The 25,437-nt window shown below is 40.2% G+C and overlaps 4 protein-coding genes across 6 annotated transcripts; 2 read left to right on the top strand and 2 right to left on the bottom strand.

The window, feature by feature from the left end:
- Positions 1-81: 81 nt before the first annotated feature.
- On the top strand, positions 82-3,426 carry wfs1 (wolframin ER transmembrane glycoprotein wfs1). 2 transcript variants are annotated; one of them, XM_017902590.1, is made up of 7 exons: positions 82-250; positions 607-711; positions 800-1,016; positions 1,095-1,174; positions 1,259-1,300; positions 1,373-2,577; positions 2,641-3,426. In XM_017902590.1, exons 1-7 carry the CDS (start codon positions 193-195, stop codon positions 3,424-3,426), a joined length of 2,493 nt encoding a protein of 830 aa, XP_017758079.1. In that variant the 5' UTR covers positions 82-192. The 2 variants fall into 2 exon arrangements, with proteins under 2 accessions (XP_017758079.1, XP_017758078.1); XM_017902589.1 differs by having other exon boundaries at positions 1,095-1,300.
- A 2,085-nt stretch (positions 3,427-5,511) lies between these two features.
- Positions 5,512-8,046, bottom strand: LOC108549337 (vesicular integral-membrane protein VIP36). Its single transcript, XM_017902684.1, has 7 exons — positions 7,805-8,046; positions 7,463-7,578; positions 7,104-7,301; positions 6,856-7,018; positions 5,976-6,142; positions 5,837-5,900; positions 5,512-5,759 (listed from the first exon to the last, which is right to left on the bottom strand). The coding sequence occupies exons 1-7, from the start codon at positions 7,917-7,919 to the stop codon at positions 5,608-5,610; spliced, it is 975 nt and encodes a 324-aa protein (XP_017758173.1). The 5' UTR covers positions 7,920-8,046; the 3' UTR covers positions 5,512-5,607.
- Positions 8,047-8,453: 407 nt separating this feature from the next.
- Positions 8,454-11,305, top strand: LOC108549336 (myb-like protein X). 2 transcript variants are annotated; one of them, XM_017902683.1, is made up of 3 exons: positions 8,454-9,075; positions 9,789-9,846; positions 9,919-11,305. In XM_017902683.1, the coding sequence occupies exon 3, from the start codon at positions 9,961-9,963 to the stop codon at positions 11,233-11,235; it is 1,275 nt and encodes a 424-aa protein (XP_017758172.1). In that variant the 5' UTR covers positions 8,454-9,075; positions 9,789-9,846; positions 9,919-9,960; the 3' UTR covers positions 11,236-11,305. The 2 variants fall into 2 exon arrangements, with proteins under 2 accessions (XP_017758172.1, XP_017758171.1); XM_017902682.1 differs by having other exon boundaries at positions 8,454-9,214.
- Positions 11,306-14,547: 3,242 nt separating this feature from the next.
- LOC108549304 (uncharacterized) lies at positions 14,548-24,927 on the bottom strand. Its single transcript, XM_017902620.1, has 5 exons — positions 24,755-24,927; positions 23,743-24,287; positions 22,355-22,674; positions 20,942-21,250; positions 14,548-15,009 (listed from the first exon to the last, which is right to left on the bottom strand). Exons 1-5 carry the CDS (start codon positions 24,925-24,927, stop codon positions 14,548-14,550), a joined length of 1,809 nt encoding a protein of 602 aa, XP_017758109.1.
- Between the last annotated feature and the right edge of the window lie 510 nt (positions 24,928-25,437).

Genomic DNA, 25,437 nt, shown 5'->3' with positions numbered 1-25,437 from the left:
AACCTTAATACTAATCGCGCGTGCGCAATATAGAATCATGCTTCTATGCTAATTTTTTAACAGTCGTTTTGTCCAGAGGTGCTGAATGTGTTTTGGGATAGAAGTTTTTGATATCGAATAATTCATTGTTGCAATAAAACTAATACATAAAGTGAAAATATCGTAATAGTGATATTTCCATCTTTCGGAACTATGGCTGGCATTGTACCATTGTCTGGTAGATCTGGTAGAAAACAATGGACACTGCATGGTAACGCAGCAATTTCACTTTCTATCCTTCCGTTCACGTTTATGGTTTCCAGTTGTGTAATTAAGTAACATTACATACTACTGTTGAATAAAATTATTATACCTCTATATGGTAATGAATTTCAAATAATTCTAATAATTTTTTTAAAAATGTCAATCAAATAATTTAATCTTCTTCGAAAATGAAATTTGACAGTTGACTACTCGTAATAAATACTGATTAATAATATAATTTTAATGTAAAATGATGTCGGGACGTCTCATTATGTAACAATAAATGTGTAAAATGCAATTGATTTCTGTTTATTAGAAGAAACAGTATTTGAACAAAGGAATATTTTATTTACATAATTTTAGATGGACCAAGAGGATCTCTAAGAAGATTACGGTCTCAGTTGGCTGAAGATGGTTGTCCAGAATCTCAAGTTGTACTAGCAAAACAATTATTGGAAGGAAGATGTGGTAATAGTGTAAAATTTTCATTTGTATTTAATATAGTATATTGTCAGATATATCATTTTATATGTCACAATATAAATCATGTATTCAGATCTAGATGTTGATAAAGAAGAAAATGCAAAATTAGCTGTGTATTGGCTTACAAAAGCTTCAGAACAAGGAAATATGGAAGCAACAGATATACTTAAAAAATGTTTAGCAACTGGCCGTGGTATCACAGAATATAACTATTATGATGTCAAAAGTTGTCTTGATATGACTCAAGATGAAAAATTAGCCAGGAGAGCAGCAAGAGAAATGTTCACTAGGTATAAAGGAATTGATTATATAATCTAATAAAATAATGGTTCTATGTTTATATCTATAATAGATTTGATATTATACAGTTTGTCAAATGGAGAGGATTTTATTACAACAGAGCAATTACAAAGACGTATGAAAGATATAGCATCAAATTCAGATAATGGTAGTTATTCTCAATTTAATAATGTATTACATAATAACTCACAAAACTCAACTGATAACTTTCCAAAAAATGGGCTTCCTGAAGACTGTATACCTAAAAGAGATGAAGATGAGAATGGGGTTTATGGTAAGAAAACACTTAGCACTTGTATTATTTCATCTGTATAAAAGGCTATCTATTTATGGGATTAATTTTTAGATTGGATGGATCATCAAGGGGAGAAAATTACAGAAGCAGCTCTTGTTTCTGCTGCTGCTAGCTATGCTCGTGGTATGCTTCCAATAGTTTCACATGCTCTGTGCATAGTAGATCCATCTCAAATGACATTAGATACTGTACCACTTCTACAAAGGCCTCTCATCCATCCCCTTGCATCCTTAAAATGTCTATACGTTTGGTTGATAGAGACATTAGGTCAAAGAGGAATGTCAATTAAGAAAATTCTTTTCACATCGAATATACATATACTGTTACTTTTGTTATTGTATTCGTTATTTGGTACTGAAAGTTTAATACTTTTTATACCAATGGCTTTATACTATTTATCGTTTATCGTTATGGTTATCGCTACTTTTCAAATGTTACAACGAAAACGCGAATTCAATAATTTTCGTATTTGGTCCGGCTTGTTCCTCAGTTATTCAGGTGGAAATTTAAACCCCGATGAAGCGGAGTATCAGTTTTGCTGTAATAATCTTAAACCTTATGGTCATTTTTTTCTTGCTTTACTTTTAAACCTGATGATCTATCCTATCATAGCTCATCAGTGGACACCTCAATCCGAATTTACTATCATAGCGGTTACATTAACATTAATAACATTGCTGAACTTTATGTGGAACGATACGTCCAAACTTCCAGATTTTTTAGCTCTCTCCAGTTTCGGTGTTCATGTTTTAGCAAAGTATCCATATGAAACAGATATTGTAGTTGCTCAAGGATGGAGATTTTTGGATATAAGAGTCCCAACATTTGCTTCGTATGTTGTTGGTAACGGTATCGAATTTTGTTTGAACTTTCGTGCAGTTTTTTACCTCTTAATCCCGGCAGTTTTTGCAAAAATGGCAGCTCGCAATAATTGGCGAGGAACCTATCAAACTTTGATACCCCATTGTGTTACTTTAAGTTGGTGGCAAATAGCAATCTTTAGTTCTCAAGGTGCAACGTGGTACGGCTTAATTAGAGGTGCTCTCGCATTAGTTGGTATGGTTCTCTTTTTACCACTCGCTGGTCTGGCCTCTATCATTTTACCAATCGTAGCGGCTGCTAAATATTTGTCAGAAAACGATTTGGTAATGAGAATAGCTGTAACTACTTTACTGGGAGGAATGCCATTTCTTGCTTCTTGGTATTTGAGAAAAACTCGAACTCCTAAATTTAATTGGATGATCACGGTCATTCAGGTAAATATATAGATCAAAGAATTACAATAAGTACAATTTTTAATTACTGCGTGAATTTTATAGTTGATCATAGGTATTAGCGCTGGCATGTTCTTATCGTGGCCGATGATAATGGAATACAAACAAGAACCCGACATGTATGAAGGTGTTTCGTCACTCTCATGGGAACAATATCAAAATCATTGTCATCAACCTGCATGGGAAGAGCTGTCGTCTCAGGCACAGGTGCAAATACAATGTGCCGATTTAGAAGGAATATTAATCTCATGGGAAGGTTACGTAACAAATATTAAGTTAAAATCAATAAAAAATAATATTGCCGAAATATTTAATAGACTGCCTGATAGTATTAGAAACATAGTCAGTTGTATGTATGGTGAAATGTACTCAAATAATTGCGATTCATATGATAAATTGAGGCAGGAAAATTGTAAACACTTTGCAAACATTCAAAGACGAAGAAATAAATGCCACTTTCCCGCTTGGAATCGGTATGAATTTGAGATTTTGGTTAAAATGAAAAGTGGTATGTGGGGAAACAATGCGGAAATTTTATTGATCGCGGATAATTCTTTTACCAATTTTAGTTTAAATACATATCCAGGAGATAAAATTTGGTTTTCCGGTACACTCTTAAATAATGGTTTGAAGGATGAGTCATTGCTCGGTGGATCTGAACCTCATATTGAATTAGAAGAAATTGGTTGTATCGCATGCCATTCAATTAACTTAAAATCTTACAAACGTTATAAATATCACATAACGGTTAGTTCGATTTTAAGTGACCTTTATCTAGGCATAAAAACTGTTTTGAATTTTTTGTTGAATCCTATCGTAATATTTAAGTAGTCGCATTTTATGCGATTGAACGATCTATGAAATAAACAATATCAAATGTTCTTTCGAATGTTACGATAAAGTTGTTTACAATGAGATGGTATCCTGAACTTCTTTTCAAAGTATTGTTGACAGATATTAATCAAAAGACATTGTAAAGAAAGGAAACGAATACAGAAGGAAGATGAAACTAAAAATTCAGAGGAAAAGAATTTATAGTGTTGTAGATATGAAATCTCAGTATTTTTCTTTAAAAGACTATGAATTCAGTTTATTGTATATAAAAATATTCTGGTTATTTACTTCTCTATAATTAAATTCAAAATTATTGTTTAAACCTTACATTAGACTTTTAAGAGTATATTTTTTAACTACTTTTAGCTATTATCTATGAAAAAAAAGAAAAAAAAAACCTTTTGATGTTACCATCACCTCAGGCACTAGAATTTCATTAAAAACTCATCAAATATCTACGTCAAAGAGTACACTTATACACGTATATTTTAAGATCGACATATTTTCGTAAGTATTACTGCCAGTAATAGAAATAAATGCGCTTAATATTTTTCTATTCCGTTTTCAAAAAATCAGAGGAGGAGAGAACCTTTACGATTTTATTTTAACTCAATAGTAAAATATTACAACTCATTTTCTAATGCTAAATTTTTACTAAGAAACATTATTCGCATTTACGTTCTTCTAATATTAGAAGAAAAATAGATGTATGTACAACAAAAAATTTTTTGCGTGAACTTACATTATTAATGTTCCATTTTTTCTTTTTCTTTTTTATGTTTAACTAATATCTTCACATAGATCTATGAAGCTCAGCGATGTTTCGAAATTAATTTAGTTGTTGAAATATCTTTACTCATGTAAATGTTATGTGAATATTATATGTATTTGAAAAAGTAGTAAAGATATATACATGTATGATGTGTAGGAGTTAAAGATTGTTGTTAAATTGATGTTAAATGTCTAGACGTTAAAAACATAACCGATTAAAAAGTCTTATAACTGTCTAAAAAAAAAAAAGAAAAATGGCAGTTACCCTATATATCATATCAGGACAATAGTACATAATTATAGCAGGAACAAAAGACAAATATAGATGTGCCTTGATGTTTTCTGTTCAAATAAATATTATTTATAATAAAATATATTTTAAGAAGCAAAAATATTGTTATATTAAATATTTTGCTTGAGTAGGTTATGAATACTACTTACAGGGAATATATTTTGATAAGAAATATTTGTTTTTACTTACAATTTTGTTATGTTTTTTTACGGTAACTTTTTTTATGAGTTTGATACGTATTTATTTTGAATTTGGTAATAAGTGTCGTACATTATTTTCACAAATAATAACATTATATTTCTTAACAATCGTTTATTTCGAGATTTTGGTTCCCCTTATATTTTGTATAAAATTGAACTGTACAGCACGAAATCACTCTACAGCTATTTCTCATTGATAACCTTCACTTTGTTTATGTACAAATGTAAAATCTACTTTAATAAAGTTATTTCAATCATACCAAATCCACAGATGTAAAGATAAGTCAAAGCGAGAAAGAACACTCTCATAGAAATCAATGAATAAATGGTTTCTAAAGAGTTCGTATTTTCATTCGATATATCATAGTCACATGTGATGTTTTATGGTAACGATGTGAATCGCAAAATTGCTTCGAAGAACTTACTTCTTTATTTCCGCCTCTTAGAATAAATTTATTGTAATTATATGCTATCATATTTTCAAACTAGAGTTTACTCGGGGCATAATGTCAGTATGTGTAATTCTTATACGAATAATTCAACTTATTTCTACAAGTTCCATTGCAGCAACTTAAAAACATAAAAACTTTGGTAAAGGAACTCTGTATCGTTCATGACAAACATTACTAGAACTAGAATAGCAGACAGTGTAATTCGATACGTCATGATTGCTGCAATAATTCATACATTATTACGATCATTTCATTCTTAACTGATGTACTTTTGTTAAAATGTCTCATAAAATGATGTTCTCAGAGTCGGAGATAATAGGTGTTGTATCAATCGTGATTTGTTATTCTAATATCCAAGGAAACAGTCTTATGAACACGTTATGACTACACTTTATTTTTTATAAAAAGAATTTCCGATAGAAACGATAAATTCAAAGTAGGATAATTTGTAACGCATCGTGATTTAATAGAAACGTTTCCTACTATTTTCTTGATGCTTTTGATAAAACATGATACCTATTACTACACAGGCGATTAATGTAAGCGCGCCCACGAGCATTAAAAGGAAAACCATTATTTTACTTAACGCAGATTGTTTTGGATCATTTACATGTTCTGAAAAAATAATTATGCAATTATAACGAATATAAGAATATCTTATTAAATATATCTAATTCATAATTAATTGTTACCTCGAGGTGCATCAAAATATGCAGCCGACGGTAAAATGTTTGATCTATCTTCTTGATCTTCAGGCTGAAATCATTATGCATTGTTATAAACAATAATACATATTTAATTAGTACTTATCTATATTATATAGTAACTTACATCATCTGGTAAATCTAATTCAAATAAACGAATAGATATTATATCATGATTATCGGATAAATCTCCCGTTGTTGCCGAAATTCCAAAATAATATCCAGTAGGCAGCTTTATATCTTTTACAGAAAAACATTCCTTCCATGCAGCTTTATTTGCAAAATCTGTAGAAACTGTGCAAAAAAGGTATATTATTAAACTTTTTGTACAAACACTTATATGACATTTTATATTTGTTCTATAAGTATTAAGCTGACCTATTCCATGCTTATTGCAAATAAGAAACAAAAATCATGTACAAATTCATCTAAATATAATGTAGTAGCAAATAATTTTATATACTTTATAAAACTTCATGCAAATTTCTCAACTGCCTTTTAGCTTTACTGTTTCTAACGATTTAATTATAATAATCTTTTAACTGGTATGTATAAGGTAGTAAAATGAAAAGATGATAAGTAATACATGAAAAAATGGAGAAAGTATCACTTGCTGAAGTGGAGGTACTCCATGATGTAAGCCAGGAGGCTTCGGGGTAAGACCTTACTGTAATGTTAATTTGTAGAACACCACATAAAATGATAGAATACATAGAAAGCATATCTGTGAACGTCTATCTACTTCAAGAATACTAATATGAATATGTTAATTGTACATTTGTAACTATCTGAAGATAATCAGTATTAAGCCAACATGAAGGTATGATTTTTGTAATCATTATCATTAACAATGATGTCGTTAAAAACATAAGAATGACAAAGCTAATTTATTAGCAGAATATAGTATTGAAATACTGTTCCACACTGTACATAAAGGGACATTATACACAATTATATGACAACATTTTTGTCATGCCCAAAAATATTTTGTACTTGTGGGCACTTACCAGTTAATGTATCTCTTTCATATCGTATATTAATATGGGTATCATGTTCCAAGTTTCTAAAGTTTGCATCACAACCCGCAATTTGAGTATGTGTTCCATCACGATCATGATCATAATGCAAAGAACCATTATTAACCATGGCAGAAATATAAGGATGTTGATGCTACAAGATTGAAAATAATTGTCAGAACTTTGACATTTTTTTACCTGACACTGTAATTATAATTATAATTATTCTGTCTACCTACATTATGTGGGCCATTATGATTACTGTATGTATCTAAAATGATAGCTAATCCTTGAAAATAATCTTCATTTCCAAAGACAGGACCTGTTTTCATTCTTTCTTTTGCATACCAAATAGCAAAACCATCACCAAATAAGTCTTTTCCTTTTCCATGAACTTTAAAATGAACCTGAAGCTCCCAATTTCTTATATGACATGGCTAAATAAACAAACGTCAGGGAAGCATTTCTATTAGGCTTCAGTTGCATTATCTTGATGGTTTTAACAACATAAAATTTGATACTTATTTAAAAATGTGTACAAGGAAATTAATTTTCTATAACTTTGCTTTGTTAAGTTACAGACTAAGTTGAAACTTACAACGGAATTCCATATGGCACCCTGTTTACTTTGTGAGTCTGGTGTCAGCCTTGCATAGTTACTTGTTACCATTGTACTTCCCATAAAATCCCAATAGGGTATTATCATTCCAGATCCTAGATATGCGAAATATTTATATGACATATTAATAATCATCGATGTATTAAAATTACATTTTTTTTTTTTCCTAATGTAACCTTAAATTTGTGTGATTTTAGAACATATCTGTATTTAAATTATGTAGTACAATGATATAAGTTTAATTAACATTTAAAAAGTCGACGTCATAGAATTTGGTACTAGTATACATAATTTTCGCAAAATCATCCAAAATTTACAAACCATGATATGGTCTGATCAAGGAATGTTCTCGTTTCATATAATCTTTTGTGTTCCATTCTGCTGCTACGAATTCCAATACACTTATTATTAATATCCAACACGATAACGTGTTCATTTTATAGAGTACACACGGACACAACGATAAAACTTTCAATATTAAATTATAGGTTGGATTCTTCAATAGCTATGACGCGTAATTTGTAAAATCTACTACCGGAATCATCATCGCACGATCTTTGATCCTGAAATTAGTCATTGAAACAGTATAGCCAATAGCAAAAATTGAAATGTTCCTTCAAAACGTACCTAGAAACTTATATTGTTAACAATCAACGATAATAAACTTATATAGTAATGAAAAGCTTATTACATAACAAGTGACAAAATAACAAATGTACATGATTCAAATTTAACTAGATTTATGTAGTTTTATTTATAATTCCTACCAATTCGATGAATATTTTATTTATTTGAACATTTTCATCTTCTCTAAAAATCATTTAAATTGATCGTTCAATGTATGAATGGAAATACTACTTTCATTGAATTTGTTTAATGATTATGCATGGGTATTTGCCTAAAATCAATGAACGTTTCTTCTTCGGTAAATATTTTATATATTTTATACCACTATACGCAACGACGATAGCAGCGCCTCGTTGCATTCGTGCCTGTTCACGTTATTTTTTAACGGAATTTATCGCTTGCACGAAGAAAGTAAAGTACCGGTTGTGAGTGTGTATGTACGACTAGCGTACAGCGTTGACATTTTCCTATGAATACGTATCTCCATTGAATCGGTTACGTAAAAATCTTTATCCAATTATAAAGCTTGGAAGATAGTGATTTGAGTGGTGTCGATAAATTTATATGGGTTGCCGAGTGTCCATTTCCAAGTAATATTGGCGCGTGTATTTACGATCGCAGAATCGAGCGGCGCATTACATGGCGTCTTGTACGATTCATGTACGCTAGGTCTTAAGTTACAATATATCATCGAGTCGTTGAATGTGTTGTCTGCCAGTATTCTATGATCGGGCATGTAATGTTGTTAGTGGCTGAGGTAAACGAGAGACAGAAATAGACAGAAGAGAACGATCGAATATATCTGTAGGTAAAAGCAAAAGCAAGGCACAGATACATTACGGTCTTCTACAACTGGACGACAGGGACTTATTGTATTTACGTGGGGGCTAGTACAACTAAGAAAAAGGGCGTGGAAAGATTAAACGAGTTAATAGGCAGGACGTAAACGTACGCTAACGTTATGGGTAAGACGCCAAAGAAGGCGGCCCCTGGGGGCGATGAGAGGAATTTGTACAAACGGAGACTCAAGGCAACGACCGCGCCGCCGAATCCTTCTGAAACTAGCTTGCACAAGAAACAGCGCAAACCCAAGATTTCGAACAGGTTTGTAAAACCAATCAGCTCAACGAAAAGCAAATTCATCCACAGTTTCTCTGTTTAATCTATCGCTTGTTAGTTTCTACTTTTTCTTCTATCGCTCGGGTTTCGAAGCAAACGCTACAACACATCTTTTACTCATATTTTTACACACGTCGCTGGACACTGCCGCTGGATATCTTTCTTTCTTCGTACACTTTTTTCTTTTAAACATTCGAGGATAAAGCGGGGCAAATGTCACCCAATTTTGGTAAAAGATAACCACTGCTATTTGCAAACGTTTTACAGATCGAAGCCATTTACGTTTTCTCAGATTTTTTCAAATGTTTTTACTCAATTAATTTATGAAAATTCAAATATGTGTTACGAAAGAATTTTTTACGTAATTTAAAAAGAATGGATAAATAAAGAAAATATGTTTATATATATATATATATATATTGTCTGATTTGTCAAACTTTTTGTTTTTAAATCAGTACCTCTCATCACCCCCAGAATTTCTTACACTGTGGAAATGGATCATAAATATCTGACTAACTTTTTTCTAATGATTTTGAATATAGTAATACTTTTATTTCAGATCGACATTGAGTACCCTACAAAACAGAGTACCACGTGGTCCAAGGAAAAATTTTAACGTGAGTTTAATATATTTTTAATTTCCGAATATTAATTAATTTATCAGAAATATCATATAATGTTTGTTGCAGGTTAAACTCCGCGTGGCAACAAAATTTGAGCTGAATCGCCCTATGAAACAGATAGGTAAAACACCTGAAAGTTCCAAAGAAAAGAAATCAACTATTCCAGATAAAAGTGAGGAATCAATTTCTGCAAACATGCAACCTGAATTAGAAGTTGAAACAAATCCCAATACAACTGAGCAAGTAGAATATACCAAAAAGGACATTTCCGAAGATACACAGAAGTCTGATAAGGAGCATGTTGATCATACTTCTTCTGAACCTGTTTTACCTTCCAAAGCACAAGAAAATTCAGCAGACAAGGAAATAGTGATTGAAGAAGAGCAAATCGAATGTCAAGAGAAAGCAAGTCACTCTGATACAAACAGGGAGGTAGAAGAGCATGAAGAGAATGAACTAGATTTGCGTTTTGAAACGGAAGATAGTCCTGTAAAAATACACGAGGAAAAGGCAGATGATGCAGATTCAAAAGAAGATAATAGTGAAAAATACCCTTCCAAAGTAATAACGACAAAGAATGACGTAAACGAGAAGGAAGATTTTCAATGCGAATCTCAAACCGATACGGAGAGTAATTCGGCCGATATTCTAGAATGTACAACATCCGAAGTGTCCGAAATGTCAGAAATTGCGTCGCAGAATGACGTTCAGAACGAAAAGGAGAAAGAGAAAGAGAAGGAAACGGAAAAGGAGAAGGAAAAAGAAAACGAAAAGTCCGAAGAGAGCATTAGCAAAGATTCGTTCGTTTCGTACAATCCTTCGATAATGCTGAAGGATGTACAAATCAAGTTGAATGATTGTTTGAAAGAAAACTCAAAGTTATTCAACACAAGTAACGCTAGTCAAAGTACGTCGAGCCAATCAATAAAAGACATGTCTTTCGGGAAATCTCTGAGGAACATTTCAGGCCGACGTTGTCTCAGCAGAATGCGTCATGTTACTTTACGCGAACGCAGGTATTCGCCAAGCGATTCGATGTTAGTCAACGTGTCGAGCGTTTCTTTCTCATCGGATGATACGCCGGACTTCAAGATCCTACGTTACAGCACAGACTTGTCCGACACAGTTTCTACCACGAATGGTAGCCCGAGCGAGAGAAAACGAAAACACGAAATCGAAGACTGGAATTCTGCTAAGAAGCAGAAAGGAGAATCCGACAACAGCTTACTGAACAGTTCCGTCAGCTTATTGAAAGGGTTACGCAAACCTATACAAGTCTCTACTCCGGTGTCCGAATTGAAATTTCAGACTGGCAAATTGGAACTGGGTGAAAACAATAAACCGGCAAACGAAAATAGCAAAAAATGGTGTGTTATCATGTAAATTACCATCGAATCTTGATCGATGCAGAAGAGTTTTATACATTTTTGCACACAAAGAGTACGATTTGTACCATACGTCGTATTAAGCGTCTGGACAAATGAATCTATATATATATATATATATGCGTTATCGTATTGTTGAGTTAAACTGCTTAATTATATTTCTTTAATAGCGTAAAAACGAACATTTTTTCAATTTATTCGTATTCGTTTTCAGATTTCTGTTCTTTTTTTCTCTTCCTCTTTTATTTTATTTTTTTTTTTCTATTTGTTTAAATAGCGCGCTCGTGCTTTTTTTCCATAGACACATTTTTCTAAAGTATTTCTACCCTTTGTATAAGATACGTACAATAGATGACGTAATTCTACGCGACAGAGGCTCATGGAAAGATATGGCATTCTTACCGAATAAACTTTTAACTTCTGACTATATATATATATAATATGTATATTATACAGTATGTCTATTTGTCATTAGCGGTTGAGTATATTTTATACGAGCAGCAGAATGTAATTATAGAAAACATGTAACAACCCCTTCTCGTTATTCGAGAATGTCATTCGCTGAATAAGTAATTTACGGTATTAAGATATATAATCATGCAATAGGTAGATTATATTTTTCAAATATTCTACATAATTTTTTGCGTCTATTACTTTGAGCGTGTCGATTCATTCTCAGTTATTATGTAGATACATTGTTGGATTACTTTTCTGTTCGTTTTAGTTTAAACGAATCTCGCCAGGGAGGCATTATAACGAATCTATTTTACTCTTTGACATTATAAAGTATATTTTCTCACAGTTCCGAAGTAGGCCGATTAACATATTAAGATATTTATCTAAGAAGAGTAAGTTCACGTTTCGACAAACGGGGAAACCTAAGCAATGGTGAATTCGAGGGTATCGTGAAGAATACATTTACCCTCTGCGTCCGTTTGTGGAGACGATTCGAGAGATTACATTTTTTTTTATCACGAGATTCGAGAAAATCTCTATATAGACTAAATCATTACGAAATAGCTCGTATCTTATAAACAGCACTTGCGATGCTCGGCGATAAAAGCGAGGTTATTTTAAAATATCGAAATTTTAAAGCAACGACGTTTATACTTTTCGGTGGATCTTGAAATAAAATTTGTGTATGTAATTATAGCTGCTGAAGCATCGACAAGAGAGAGTATAAAGGATTCAGGACGATTTCGAAGGAAATCGCGCGCGATTCCGAAGCTCGTCGTTTGTCGTGACACGTGCTCGGTTCTTCGCCGAACATTTGAATGTCGGTTGTTATGTAGATGAAATAATACGAGACATTTGAAATCAAAGTTTATCGATTAAGTTAGATGTAAATATTCGACGCTCTACGGACAAAGTTTCGACCAAAGGCGTTCTTTTACGATACATGTTGTTCCGTTCACTTTTTATCATTACACAGTCAACACACGTAGGACATACATACACGCATACTGCGCATTTTTGAATTGTTCATGACACTTTCGATCGAACAAAAGATTCATCTTCCATCTAGAGATTACACGTATTCCATGCGCGAATGTTAAAAAGAAAAAAAAAATTGTTAAAATTGATGAGAAACGCGCAATAACTCTACGTACTTTTTTATGTGTTAAACGTATTTGTATTAAACGGAAGATAATTGAAATATGTATGAATAATGTATATAGAAAATGAGATTTATAATAAACCTTGGAAACCCGAGAGACTAGTCGTTACGCTACTTTAACCTCGTCTCTGCATGCTACCTTTTCAAGTACACGCACTGAACGTTCGCAGGAACGCAACGTGACAACTACAATTGGGTCAGTTACTTTGATACTATCCGCTTAAAGGATAAGCATGTTGCCTTAAGCAAATTAGCACGCATTTCTTCCGAGTATCCTCGGGACTATCCTGAACCGTTTGAAACGCATCTTGTTGTATTCGTTCGGGAAGCGAATGTATCGTACGCTTGCCTCAGATTCGTTAAGAATTTATGGCAAACTCTCATTAATTGTCGCATTAATCGTCGCGTTAATCGCCAATTCTTTAAGCTGCCATTATTCCTTCGGACCTATTTTTGTTCCTAATCGTGTTTCAAGCGGAACGTTAGTGTGTACGCGTAACTCGAATTATCGGAGCCATTATCAGAACCATTATCGGTAACGGTGGAAATAGACCGCCTTAGGTTAACGAGCGTTAAATTACGCGACTTAAGTTTAAACAAGAGTGGAGCTCGTTAAGGAACAAAACACTTCTTGACTACATTGTTCGACGCGACGGTTACATGATCGCGTTTCGAGTCATGATCGGAATTACCATTCGCGAGGTTAAGTAATTAGAACGAATATTGATTCGTGAATAGAGTCACTCTGGATAAGGAATGATTTATGGTCGAATTTAAAGGGCGTAAACGATCTGATTACTCTCGCGCAAAGGAATGAACTACCCTGCGAAGGGGCTTCCCACGCAGACAATTTTTTTCAAGTTTTCTCCGTATTAGATCAACGACAAGGGGAAGATATTGTGGCGCGTCTGGTTCGTGCGCGGAATTTCAAGTTACAAGGGACGACGAGTTTCGCCATCTGTCCGCTGCCGTCTTGATACATCGATATTTCCCAAGCATCTGTGGCTACCACCACCACGCATCCGATACAAACTCTCAGCCATTCGTCGGAGCCGTGGCATCGTCTCTTTTCAGAGAGAAGCATCTGTCGCGTGTAAAGTTTGGCGGATGGTTCCACTGGAACTTTCAACTCTCGCACAAAGCGATTGTCCAGTGTTTAACTAATGTCGATTCAAAGACGTTGCACGGGTTTTCGCGTCAAGTCTAATTACGTCAGCATTCTCTTTCAAAGCAAGCGACTCGTGTGCAATCTCGATCGTTGTTCGTATTCGTTTCTAAATTCTCGAGAGTTTCGCGAAAATCTCCCGTTTCTGCAAACAATCCAGACTCGTTTGGATGCAAGCTCAACGCGCGAGGTCGCGCGGTATTAAAGAATCTCATCACGCGGCTAACGCTAAAACCCTATCTCGCGAGGGTAAAGAGTGCGACGCGTTTCTGTTACATAAGACGGAGTATAAATGTAATTCCAGTTCCCCTTGGGAAATTCAAGACCGAGACGAGGCACGCGTGGAAATTGGAGCAACCAATGGCGTAGACATGCCCCCACCATGTCGCTTCGCGTGCACTTCCTCTTCGCGACTCCAACTAACTTACCCATCGATTCCTTCCGTTTCGTTACCCGTCGAGTCCGAGAATAAAATCCTCCGCCTTCCGGACTCGGCATCTGTAAAGACCGCGGAAGGGAATCAGGATTTAAGAGGTAAGAACGACCGCCTTGCGCAGGCAAGGTCCCTGACAGCCCTCTCTTAAACCCGGCCACAGGACCGTCTTGATCCTGGTGCCGTTAGGGTTCGGAGAGGCATGGTGCCTGAGATGAATATCCCGTCTGAATTGCAAGGCCTGCGCCACGTCGAGGACCAACGGTGTGACACGTGCCAGACAGGCCCAGGCCAAATTGGAACAAGCAGTGGCGTAGTTCTTCACCTCCACGCATCCTCGTAGACACGGAAAGTCGTACAGCGTTCTTTCCAGCTGGCTGACCACCTGTTCCGCGACCTCTCGGGAACCGGTTCGCGCGCCGGAAGTCGCCAACTGCCGCTTTACGCATTCCTCCAACTCCGGTGTCGCTTGTGTCGTGGTCGCGGTACCGTTCAGAATTTTCACCGCTTCCAGATACCGCGAGATCTGTATCGTGCCTGCCAGTCGCCAAGAGAGCTGCGAAACAACGCGTAGAGAAAACGTCATTAAATCAAATCACTCGAAGAACACCCTTCTCGTTTCCCCCACATTTCTCATGGAAATCAAACGAACTTTCTTTCGATTTTGGGTTAACGATTTCTCCTCTTTTCGCGCTTCTCGCAACCCGCTCGATAAGCGAAAGCTTGCGCGAGCGAGTTTACGAACCGGGAACAGAATCCGCTACTTCTGAGCGAAATTTTCTATTTCTTCTTTTCTTTTTCGCCCCCTTTTTCTTCGAGAGACGCGCAACCGGACCAAGGTGCAACTCGCGTAGGACCGGCGTTGATAAGCGTATGATTTATTCACGGCAGAAAATGGATGGAAAATGGATTTCGTTTCGAGGCGCGCTGTTTACGACATCGTTTCGACCGGATTTTGCACTTCGAAGCGCTCGAACCTGGTAAATTTGCGGCATCGTCGGGTGAAAAACTCGACAGCATCGGAGAGAAATGAATTTCCCGTCTCCCTCTGCGAGGAAAAACGCTGCCGTTTTCGCGTTTCAATTAAAAGAATTTCGCGGTGAAATCGTTCGCTCGGAAGCTTTAACGAGCTTATCGCTCAATTATCGCGGCAAACCGCGCCGCCAAAGATTAAGCCGACCGCGTTTTTTATCGGGCACGAATGTGGTTATCTCCTGTATACGAATATATTTTCCTAGTGTGCGAATGGCGCGTAACGCTTTAAATTAGAACCTAATAAGGCGATAGACGAGCGTCGAAAATACCTATTTCGAAACTATCAGATCGCGATTTTGCGAAGCACTTAATAGTTTTGATTTAATAGATTAGCGGAGTCTCGTTATCTGCAACAAGTTTCACGTTCCCCTCTCATATCGATCTTTTAACTCCAATTTATTATTAATTTTATTTATTTTTTTCATATACTTTTAATCATTCGCCCGATGATAATAGAATTTTTAACGTTAATTCGATCCTGCATTAAGTGTTAAAATGTCGTCCTTCTTCGCTAATTTAACGTATCATTTGAAAAATCAAATATGGAGAGACTGCTCTGCAAGCGAGGTCATACACGCGAAATTCACGCGGAAATTCTAGTTCATATTCTCGTCGAAATAATTCTCTATCGTCGCGAAAAAGTTTTTACTTCGTGACTGCACTACTGATGGTACGATTAATTAGCGAAAAATTGCAATGCCTCTTTGCTGACCCTAACGGAGGATCGAACTCGGATCAAACAAGTCGCAGTACTCGAGAATATCCTGCTGCGGATATTACGACTGCCTCTTTAATACCTAATTTTTACGCACACGCGGAGTTTCAAGTACGGTACTTCTTCAAGAGTTAAATTATCTCTCCGACAATTTGCAACGAATCATTAATTGCACACACGTGTTAAACCTCGCAGCGGAGAAATGGCGATGGAGAATTACCTGCTGGAAAGAACTCTAGTAATTGGTTAAATTTTCGCTACTCGATAAAACTGAAAATAATTTTAAAACTTCTACGTAATGGACCAGTATGAAAGGAAAATATACTCTATACCCGTTTCTTATTCACCGTGGTCGATATACGTACAGTGGGTCAGAAATATATAACGAATAAAAATAGATAAGAAAAAGCTATTTCAATTAATAATCTACCATACATGGACAGACACTGTACAAATACAAAATCGGAAAATTTGCAGCTTATGTTTCAATGTTGAACTTTGCATATACCGCTAAAGATTCTATAGAAAATCTACCTACAAGTGCTCGGATACTATTCAATGATATCACGATAACATCAGGGAAGATTGCACATCACCGATCTATAAACGAAATATTTTTCGTTCCACTGAAATACATTCGACGCTAAAATCGAATTAATAAATGTCGATAAAAAAATTGTCGATATTTGAACTGTCATAACATCGGAAAGAAATACCATATAATAATTGTTGAAAAGCTAAATTTAGTTATATACAAAAATCAATCTAGGATATATGGTGCGAACAAATAGTTTATGAGATCTACATTTCGAGAATCTGTTTAATCTGTATTAATATTAGATAAGAATTGGAGGTTTAGGCAAACTGCGTTAGGTACCCTCTTGACACACATTCTCTCACGAATCGGTCAATTGCTCTAGAGAAACACTCAAAGATAGATATTCCTTGACTTTCCTTGAGCACTAAAAGAATGTAAAAGGGAATATATATATATCGTAGTTATTTTACAATTATAAACCCATAATCCTAATAACAATTAATCTGGGTCCGTTTTGTACACCTGAGTCGAAGTTTCGTGATTTCTGGTCCATTACCCGTTTACATGAAATTACGGGGAAAAAGTTAGGTGCGCGAATACTTTTCGGATCCCCTGTGCGTGTAATACGCGGAAACGAGGGAAACACAGCTTCAGCTGGAAAGCTCGAAAGGAAAGCAAGGAATTCCGCCAGCTGTAAATCACCGTCGAGTTAGCTTCGCACCTGGCATTAAAGCGTTCAGCACGGAGACACGGCTTCGTCGGACCAAAAACTATCGCATCGTCTATAAAGACACGGCGCGTTAGAACGAGACTGGTTTTCCGTTGCTCCGGTAATCGCGTAATTATTTCGTGCACCGCCAAGTCGAGTAATTACCAGGGAGTACAATGGGAGCGCGTGATGGCTATCCCGGTATTTCTTGCCGATTCCTCCGCGAGTCGCGTCTATGTACAGGTAACTGTTGCTGCGATCCCGTTACCGAGTCGAAAAGTTCACGCACGTATGGACCGTGTTTCACGCTCTATTCGGTCTATCTATCGTTCTTCCTTTTTCTCGCCGCAGATCCCGTCTTTTTGCCGAGCCTCGGCCAGAGCAGCCTGTAAACCGTGCGTCACTATTCTTCGCCTCGGCCGGGCAACCCTGACGCGAAAGAGGACGGGATCGTTGATTTTCTAGCCGTGTAAATAGTCGGACAGTGGAAAAAGTTGCGAGCTGACAGAGTAAATCGCAAGAACGACGACGACGTCGTCCACGTCGCGTGTCGGAGTGGGGTCCGGTGCAAGAGGTTTGACGGGAGAAATACGGATTAAACGGAGAGATAGAGAGATAGATAGAGAGTGAAAAAGGGGGCGGGGGATGGCGAACGAGAAACGCCACGCAACCGGATGGTAGACAAAGAGAGAGTGGCTTTCGTCGCAGGTATTTATTTTAGTTCATCGATTTCCCGGCTATCGGTGTGTGGAAGGCTACCTGTATGTATGCAAAGTAATAGCCCCAGGCTGACGGACTAGCGCCTCTGCCACTTGCCGGGTACACTTGATCGCAAAAGTGCACCCTAGTCACCCTCGTTTCCCTCGGCACCCCGCGCTCGCGACTGCTTTGACGTTAATGGTCGATCGATCGGCCGGGAGACAGGTGCGTGGTAGTGGTGCCGGCAAAAATAATCTTCGGTCGTACGTGTATGTTATGCGCACCCTTTTCGACCACGCTTCCAATTCGTCTGCTATCTTTCGAAAAATTTCCCCCGTTACGAATAACCGGGTCTCCCTTCGACGCTACGCATCGTTCGCCAGGCCAGTTCGCGTTTCCGAGTCGATTTCGCTCTCTTCGGTTAGGTCGTCGTCCGTACCTTCGATTTTCGCGGTATAGAGTTCGGAAATTGCACGACTAGTCGCGACGTAAACACAGGCCGATTCGAAGCGAGTCGCGATCTCGTTACGAGCTCTCTCGCAACCGGGACACGAGTGTGCAAGTATCGGATAAGTACTCGTTCGCGGCCCGCACCCCTAATGCGTGTCTTTCTCGTTACGTACCTGTCCTCTCTGGTTCCCTTCTTTCACGACTATCCTCTCCTCGTCCACGCGATGGCTCTCTCGAGTCTTTTCTATCCGCTCCTCGTTGGAAAAACCACGACGATCGTGCTCGACGTGGCGAAACCGATTGTATCTCGACCCGTTCACCGTATCCGACGTCCACCTTTATCGCGACTTATCCTAGGCGACTCGAGTCACCGGTTCTACGCCGTGACAAAGTTTTTCCACACCGATTTTCCCACAGTTCGTTGGCCGTTAACGAAATTACGCGGTTCCTTCGCAGGACTAACTTTTCAAAGCATCGTCGCGTGGATTTAGCTCGCGCGAACCAATATCCCGGAGGCTGCGGTTTTGCACGCCTTTCACGATCGTTTCCGCTTTGCGACAAGCGCACACTATTCCAGAGATTGGGACGATGAACGAGGCTGCATCGTGACCGCGTTATTTTCGAGCCGAATAACTTGATCGCGAATTGCTCGATTTGCTGTCTCGATCGCCAATTACGCGTTTTCCGGAAAATTCGACCACATTCCGCGTCTCTAACGATCCCGAGTTTCGAGCGCACCAACGCTGCTCCCGTCCAATTACTACGGTTTCATCGGCTATAATGGATTTTGCAGAAGAGTTGGCCTTGTTTACGCGATTCCAAAGCACGCGGTCAAAAACCGTCCCTCTTTCGCGTAACGAGCCGCGTGCTCGTCGTTAAGGGTTGTACACGACAAAGGAACATTGCAACGAAACTCGCGCCAATTTCCATTGCGCCGTTCGAGTGCGAGCGAAAAAAAGGTAACGCGAAACCGACTGTCTACCTGCAGCACACGTCGCTACAACGGGACAAAATTGATACAAGAAGAAAAGAAGGATTAATTACGATGGCACGTGAAAATTGCAAAACGTTACGAGCGATCGTTTGACCAATGATTTCCTTTTCCACGCGTTCGTATCGCGATTTTAACAGACGGATTCCTTTGTGCCCCAGAGTCGAACACACGCGGAAGGGAAGGAAGAACGATCGACGATGTGACATTTTTAAACGTCACGTTTGAGTGAACAGCAATAACGAGACACGCGGGGCTGTATTCATAAATTCGTGCTTGCCTGCATCGGACTCGCTCGTAATTCGCATTGCAAGGCCGTTGCGGCTGAAATTCCGGGTTGTTCGCCAACCATTTACAGGATCGTCGGCTGACATGTCTGGCTACGCGATCCAATTCCCCTCTGACGATTTTCTCCTCGATTTTCTCGTCGATTTTTCACCGATTAAGCGCTTCGTCGCGAAATTGCTCCGAGAGACTGATCGGAAAACGGACGTTTGACGAAAGAGTCGAAAGGGAACGAAACTGTTTGGGTAGAACGGGAAATTTTTCTTCCTGCGATCGGGGCTATCGTAACGTGTACCGAGTCGGGGCAAGCGACGTGGATACGAGATTCGGACGATAAGACAGCATTTACATAGGATAACGAGCGTCGAGTTTTTCGGAAGACACGAGAAAAGAAGGTTTTATCCGGAAGGAAGAAGAAACGGTGTTGCGAAAAAGTAGAGTCTGGTGAAGCTTTGCGCGAACTATCTCGTCGGGTTAGGTTGCAGGGGCACTGCCGCGTTACACCGGGTACCGGTAAAAACGCGCAGTCGTTATGAATTTTCCCGACGTCGTAAAGCAATCGTAAGAAACGCGAGTGCACGTGGAATTGATTAGCGTGGCGTATCGCGGTAACGAAGAATCGTAAACTGGCGGTGCAACTTTGGCCAATAAACTTCCGTCGCAGGCTTTACGGTGCACGTTTCGTACGATACGGACCCCGGAATAATTTCGACTACTTTGTACTAAATAACTCGTCGATAACTTCCTACTCGTATCGAATCGTTAATCGAGTTACACGCAGTTGCCACTCCAGCCGTTTACAGAGGGACGGATAATAACCGGAGAGAAAATTCCACGCGATATTTCTATTAATCACGAAATCCCCCCTCACGAGTCCCTTTAACCGGTTTTCGCTCTGCTTCTCTACCCCCGCAGTTCCACTATTAATTTATCCCTAAATAGGGACATAGCCGGTGATAACGACCGGTACTTAACCAGCGAATCAGTCTCTTTGATGGACACAGATGCAAGCGCATTAAGGGTGGCGCGCTGTGATTATACCTACTTTGCATAAAGTGCCACTTACCACGACCACCGAATAGAGTATCTTGGCTTTCAAGTCGGGAGCGTCCTTCAGTGGCTCCAGCGCGTCCAGAGCATCCAAGGTATGCAAATGCGCTTGGTCGTAGAGAGCGGCGTATCTTTCGGCCAGTCGTTCCGCGGTCACATCGTCGGAAGTTGCATTCGAAAAATTCTCCTCCACCCTGAGAATCATGCAGCCGTTTCTGACCACTGGCTCCGGGGTCGGGCTGCAACTCTCGTCCGTGTGGTAGCCCGCGCTGCTGCTGGATTCCTCCTCGTAGTCGTCCGCCAGATTTTCACCCAGTTCGAATACCTATGCACGTGAAAATATTTCACCATCTTTCGACCATCTTTAGTAAACTTTACCCAGCTCTAGTTCTCTTTGCTTTTACGATTTTTCACCACTTTCTGCAATCTCTTACGATTTCTTACGATTTTATTCGAACCCCAGAAATATGTAATCGCGATGTCTTTTCCTCTATTTCATTTGTTTGCTTTCTCTTTTGTTGGAATGGACGTTGTTGTTTAATATTAGTAGATGGAATCGAAAGAATAGGAGAACGGTGACCGCTATTGACCGTTGACCGAACACTGGCGACCACCGGGTGGTGGACATCGTTTACACGGGTCAAGGGGCACAGGGTTGGTCGCGTGAGGCTAAACTTCGGGGACCTCGTGTCTCGCAAAAATCGAAGACGTGGGAGTGGTTTCGAGCCGCTGTGAAAAGTGCCGGCTGGACACCTATATCCTTCCGTGAACTCGGCGAGTGGCATTTAACTTGCAACGGCACCTGGTGCCAGCAAGTGCTCCGAGGAAATTTCGTATTTCAGCCACCTATTCTTACACGTAGAAATTGTATAAGGGTAATTAATAACACGAATCGTTACAGATCAACGCTACAACTACCAAACTCGTTGAAACTAGTTTCTGATTCCTCGTTTTGGTAATTAACGGAAACGTGCAAGAGTTTTTCGCAGAATTATCGGTGACTTTGCCAAATGTTCGACTGGTTTTATACCGTTTTATTCGTACGAACGTACGTATGCACGTTTCGATCGATAAAACGAGTCTGCGTTTTCGTGTATCGAAAAATACAGCGATGGTACCGTTGCTGCAAGCAGTCTCGCGTAATTTAAGACCACGGAAGGGTCCTTAAGGGATGTCACATGGCGAGTGAGCTTGCGCCGGTGGATTCAGCTTTGTCCATCAACTACGTCGCTGCTGAGCCACGTTCTCAGGGGAACGCTCATGGTTACAGCATTTCCCGAGAAACTACTTTATATTAACTACACGACAAGTATCTCTCCCGTTTTCAGGTTAAATATCGTGTTCGATATTGCCACGAGACAAGTGAAGCGTTGAATGAGGAACCGAAAGCCCGACAAATAAATTTCCCCAGCACGTTCGAAATATATACCTGTGGATTGTCCTGGTTCATCAATTGGAGCGCCAGATCGCAACCTCTGGAGAATTGCAGCAGTCTGGCAGCCAGCGGCGGATTCTTGCTGTTCCCACCACCGAACGTAGATTTCCGCAAGGCTGTCCATTGTCTGAGAGCTTCCTTGTCCTGCTCGACCCTTCGCTTCAGTTCGGACAACAGACTTTCTAAGCTGCTCGGGTCCCCGGCTTTCTCCAACGTGTTCAGCAGACTTTGATTATCGATCAGTCTCTGCTGAATCTCGCTGTATTTGAGCGAAAGTTGCCGTTGGTGAGACGCTGCCTGTACTCCTTGGTCCGCTGGAAACGTCAGTCGATTATATTCTCTCCGACGTGAAATCTACGATCACGATTTCGCGATCTCTATCGGCGCGCAGGAAACGCAACGTTAAATCGGCCCGAGATCCAACGGGTGAATTAATCGCCGATTCCGATAAATTTCAGCGTCGGTGATTACTCGACGATTAACTCGAGCCGAGAGAATGCGCGTGGAAATTGTAATCGCTGTTCGTCCGTATCGGTGCCGCGCGGATCGCCCGTATTTTTCTCATCCAGGTGGAACTCGGGGACGGAACGACCCGTATGTTTTCTCTTTCGTTTCGTAGCTCGCTCTCGCCGAGCGATAACCAACTTTATCGATGCTCAGGGGGTCCGAGGACAGAGTGCCGGCTTAAGAGCGGCTCTCGAAAAAGAGAGCTACGGGCCGCGACAACGCGTTTTACCGTGTTAACGTCCACCCACCATCAGCACCACCGCCACCACCAGCACCAGCACCAGCACCAGAACCAGCACCGACACCACGATGACGACCGTGTCGACGAGGCAAACGTACTCGCGTGTAAACGCATTAACGTCCGCCGCATCGGCGTATTTGCATTCGGAAATGTAACGCGTCCGGTGCAGCTGTGTTAAAATTCAATACTTCACGGTTCTCCGGATCTCTAGCACGTTTGGACATCGACGCCGGCGTCCGAACGCGTCCCGGGTCTTTGCACCTCGTGACAGAGTCAAACGTCTCGAGCGCGCCCCAGATTTCGCCTGTCAAGGCTAACATCTGAAATCGTTTTCTTCTCGTCGATGCTCTACTACTCTGATCTATCCAGCGTTATTCGCGGTGTGTCATTTCAAACGCGGAATGACGGTAATCGAATCTGGAACGGCGCGTATCCCGCCGAGTCGCGGAGACTTTCAGACTTTCTCTCGCGCGTTCGTCCGTGCATCCGTCATACGCGCGTACATCCCTCGCGGCAATGTTAAGCCGTGGATACCGCGAGGTGAAAAGAATCGGCCGTTCCCACGCGAGTTGTCACACGCCGACGATACCTCGTCGTGAATGACTGGTCGATAGAAAAACGAGAGCGCGATTACCTCTGTGAGTTCTAGCGTGTTTCCCAAAGCTCTCGATCTTGTGCACGGCCAGCTTGTACGCGTCGATCCTGCTCTCGAGCTGTTCCTTGAGCGCAACGGGCAAAGGTACGAGATTAGAGGCTACGCCGTTCTCGGAATTGCTTGGTTGACAAGATGCGACTAAGCCGTGCTTGCCCAGCCCTTCCACGGCCCTTTCCAAAGCCCTCTTCCTCGCGATCAGGATGCCTCTCGCGTTCGGAGCCAACCCGTTCAGAGAGATCAACAGCTTGCACCAAGTCCTCAAACGGAAATGGTCCTGGCTGATCGAGATCAGATGGACGATTCTCCAGAGGACTTGCTCCACTCGCAAGATCTTCGCGTCGTTCACGTTCAGTTGAAGCAGCCTCGAATAGAGGGCTTCCAGCAGAGACAAACTGTGCGGAAGCGTTTCGATCAACAGGTCCACCGGAATGTCCGGCAGTGTAGCTTTCAAGGTATAGTGTGGCAGTTTCATGAGGAAAGCTGCCGCCTCACGGTACTGCCTTCCCTCGTACAGTCTCAGGAGCCTGTGTATTCAAAGGTCGTGTTCAAAGCACGTTTGCTCGGGGTGTGTGCAGCTTTGCCTCGCCATTGGCTAAACACCGCGGGAATTTAAACGACGGTACGCTAGCCGGCCATAATGTATTTCCGAGTTAATAGATTGCCTCGCGCGTCGGTATCTCGTTGAAATTTTCGCGACAAATTCTCCCTAATATCTCTACCGTCTTCCTACAATCGATGACCGACTCTCTCTCCCACTTTCTGTGGATACTATCGCGATACAGTACGCGGGAACGCAATAAAACCGTTTCGTTTGTCTATCCGATCGATGCGATCGTAATCCTAGCGGACTGAGACACGCGGGATCATCTATTTTCGACGGTGAAACGGATTCTCCCTCGGGCCTTCGCGAAACTCACATCTAACGCGACTTTATTCCCCGTCTCTCGAACTAATTACGCTCGAAATTTAACGGAACGCGAGCTTCACGTACCTTCTGAGAGCCATCCGTGGATTCGAGCCCTCGTCCTCGGATAGGCCGATTTGTCCGACTTGAAACTGCGAACCGGGACCCCACACGAGCCTCTGAATAGGGTTCCTGGGCCTCTCCGGTCGTATCCTCTCGCAGGAGTTCAGTCCAGCAGGTGGCATGGTTCGTCTGCTCATCTCGACACTTCTCGCTGTCTTTGCCTCTTCCGAGCAGCTCCAAGAATACCACTCTCCGATAATTACCAGCCTCTCTTAATCCAGAATCGACAGTACGAATCATCCGCTTTCCTCGATCGGTTTGATCCTCCGGCTCCTCCGGCTCCTTTGCTTCGGGCCACTTTCTCCGTATCCTCTATCTCCGATTTCGAGCGTGACGCTTTACATGCTCGGCGAGACTTCGACGTTTGACCATCGATACGAAAGTATTTTCGCTTTCGTGACTTTTCCCTCTAATCTCCGGTTCCGATCGTACCGTCTTCCCTCGACCGCCGAGTCGATTGCTCGCTCGTGCCGCTACTTTCGCGTGGTCTCGTTCGCTCAGAGTAACACTTCGTTCATTGAGAAAAGATGAGTCACGCGGAGCTGGCGACGCGACACGCGATCGTTGCTTTCTTCTCCTTGCCAATCTCCTTCGATCCCTCTCGCTCGTCAGCACGGTTTTCTCTAACGGTCGATCTTCCCGAAACA

Source organism: Eufriesea mexicana, unplaced genomic scaffold (assembly GCF_001483705.2).
Source record: "Eufriesea mexicana isolate 0111107269 unplaced genomic scaffold, ASM148370v2 scaffold1837, whole genome shotgun sequence".
Classification (NCBI taxonomy): Eukaryota; Metazoa; Arthropoda; class Insecta; order Hymenoptera; family Apidae; genus Eufriesea; species Eufriesea mexicana.
Note: the sequence above shows the minus strand (reverse complement) of the source record. Positions and strands in the feature narration are given on the sequence as shown.

Excerpts from the sequence above, each read along its gene's own strand:
- LOC108549336 (XM_017902682.1), top strand. The coding sequence starts at position 9,072 with ATGGGTAAGACGCCAAAGAAGGCGGCCCCTGGGGGCGATGAGAGGAAT. Across the intron at positions 9,215-9,788 it reads AAACCCAAGATTTCGAACAG|ATCGACATTGAGTACCCTAC; the intron begins GTTTGTAAAACC and ends CTTTTATTTCAG. Across the intron at positions 9,847-9,918 it reads GTCCAAGGAAAAATTTTAAC|GTTAAACTCCGCGTGGCAAC; the intron begins GTGAGTTTAATA and ends TGTTTGTTGCAG.
- LOC108549337 (XM_017902684.1), bottom strand. The coding sequence starts at position 7,919 with ATGAACACGTTATCGTGTTGGATATTAATAATAAGTGTATTGGAATTC. Across the intron at positions 7,302-7,462 it reads GTGCCATATGGAATTCCGTT|CCATGTCATATAAGAAATTG; the intron begins GTAAGTTTCAAC and ends TTGTTTATTTAG. Across the intron at positions 5,901-5,975 it reads AATTAGATTTACCAGATGAT|CCTGAAGATCAAGAAGATAG; the intron begins GTAAGTTACTAT and ends TAATGATTTCAG.
- wfs1 (XM_017902589.1), top strand. The coding sequence starts at position 193 with ATGGCTGGCATTGTACCATTGTCTGGTAGATCTGGTAGAAAACAATGG. Across the intron at positions 1,017-1,094 it reads GCAAGAGAAATGTTCACTAG|TTTGTCAAATGGAGAGGATT; the intron begins GTATAAAGGAAT and ends GATATTATACAG. Across the intron at positions 1,301-1,372 it reads AGATGAGAATGGGGTTTATG|ATTGGATGGATCATCAAGGG; the intron begins GTAAGAAAACAC and ends ATTAATTTTTAG.
- LOC108549304 (XM_017902620.1), bottom strand. The coding sequence starts at position 24,927 with ATGAGCAGACGAACCATGCCACCTGCTGGACTGAACTCCTGCGAGAGG. Across the intron at positions 22,675-23,742 it reads ACACGCTAGAACTCACAGAG|CGGACCAAGGAGTACAGGCA; the intron begins GTAATCGCGCTC and ends TGACGTTTCCAG. Across the intron at positions 21,251-22,354 it reads TGAACCAGGACAATCCACAG|GTATTCGAACTGGGTGAAAA; the intron begins GTATATATTTCG and ends TCACGTGCATAG.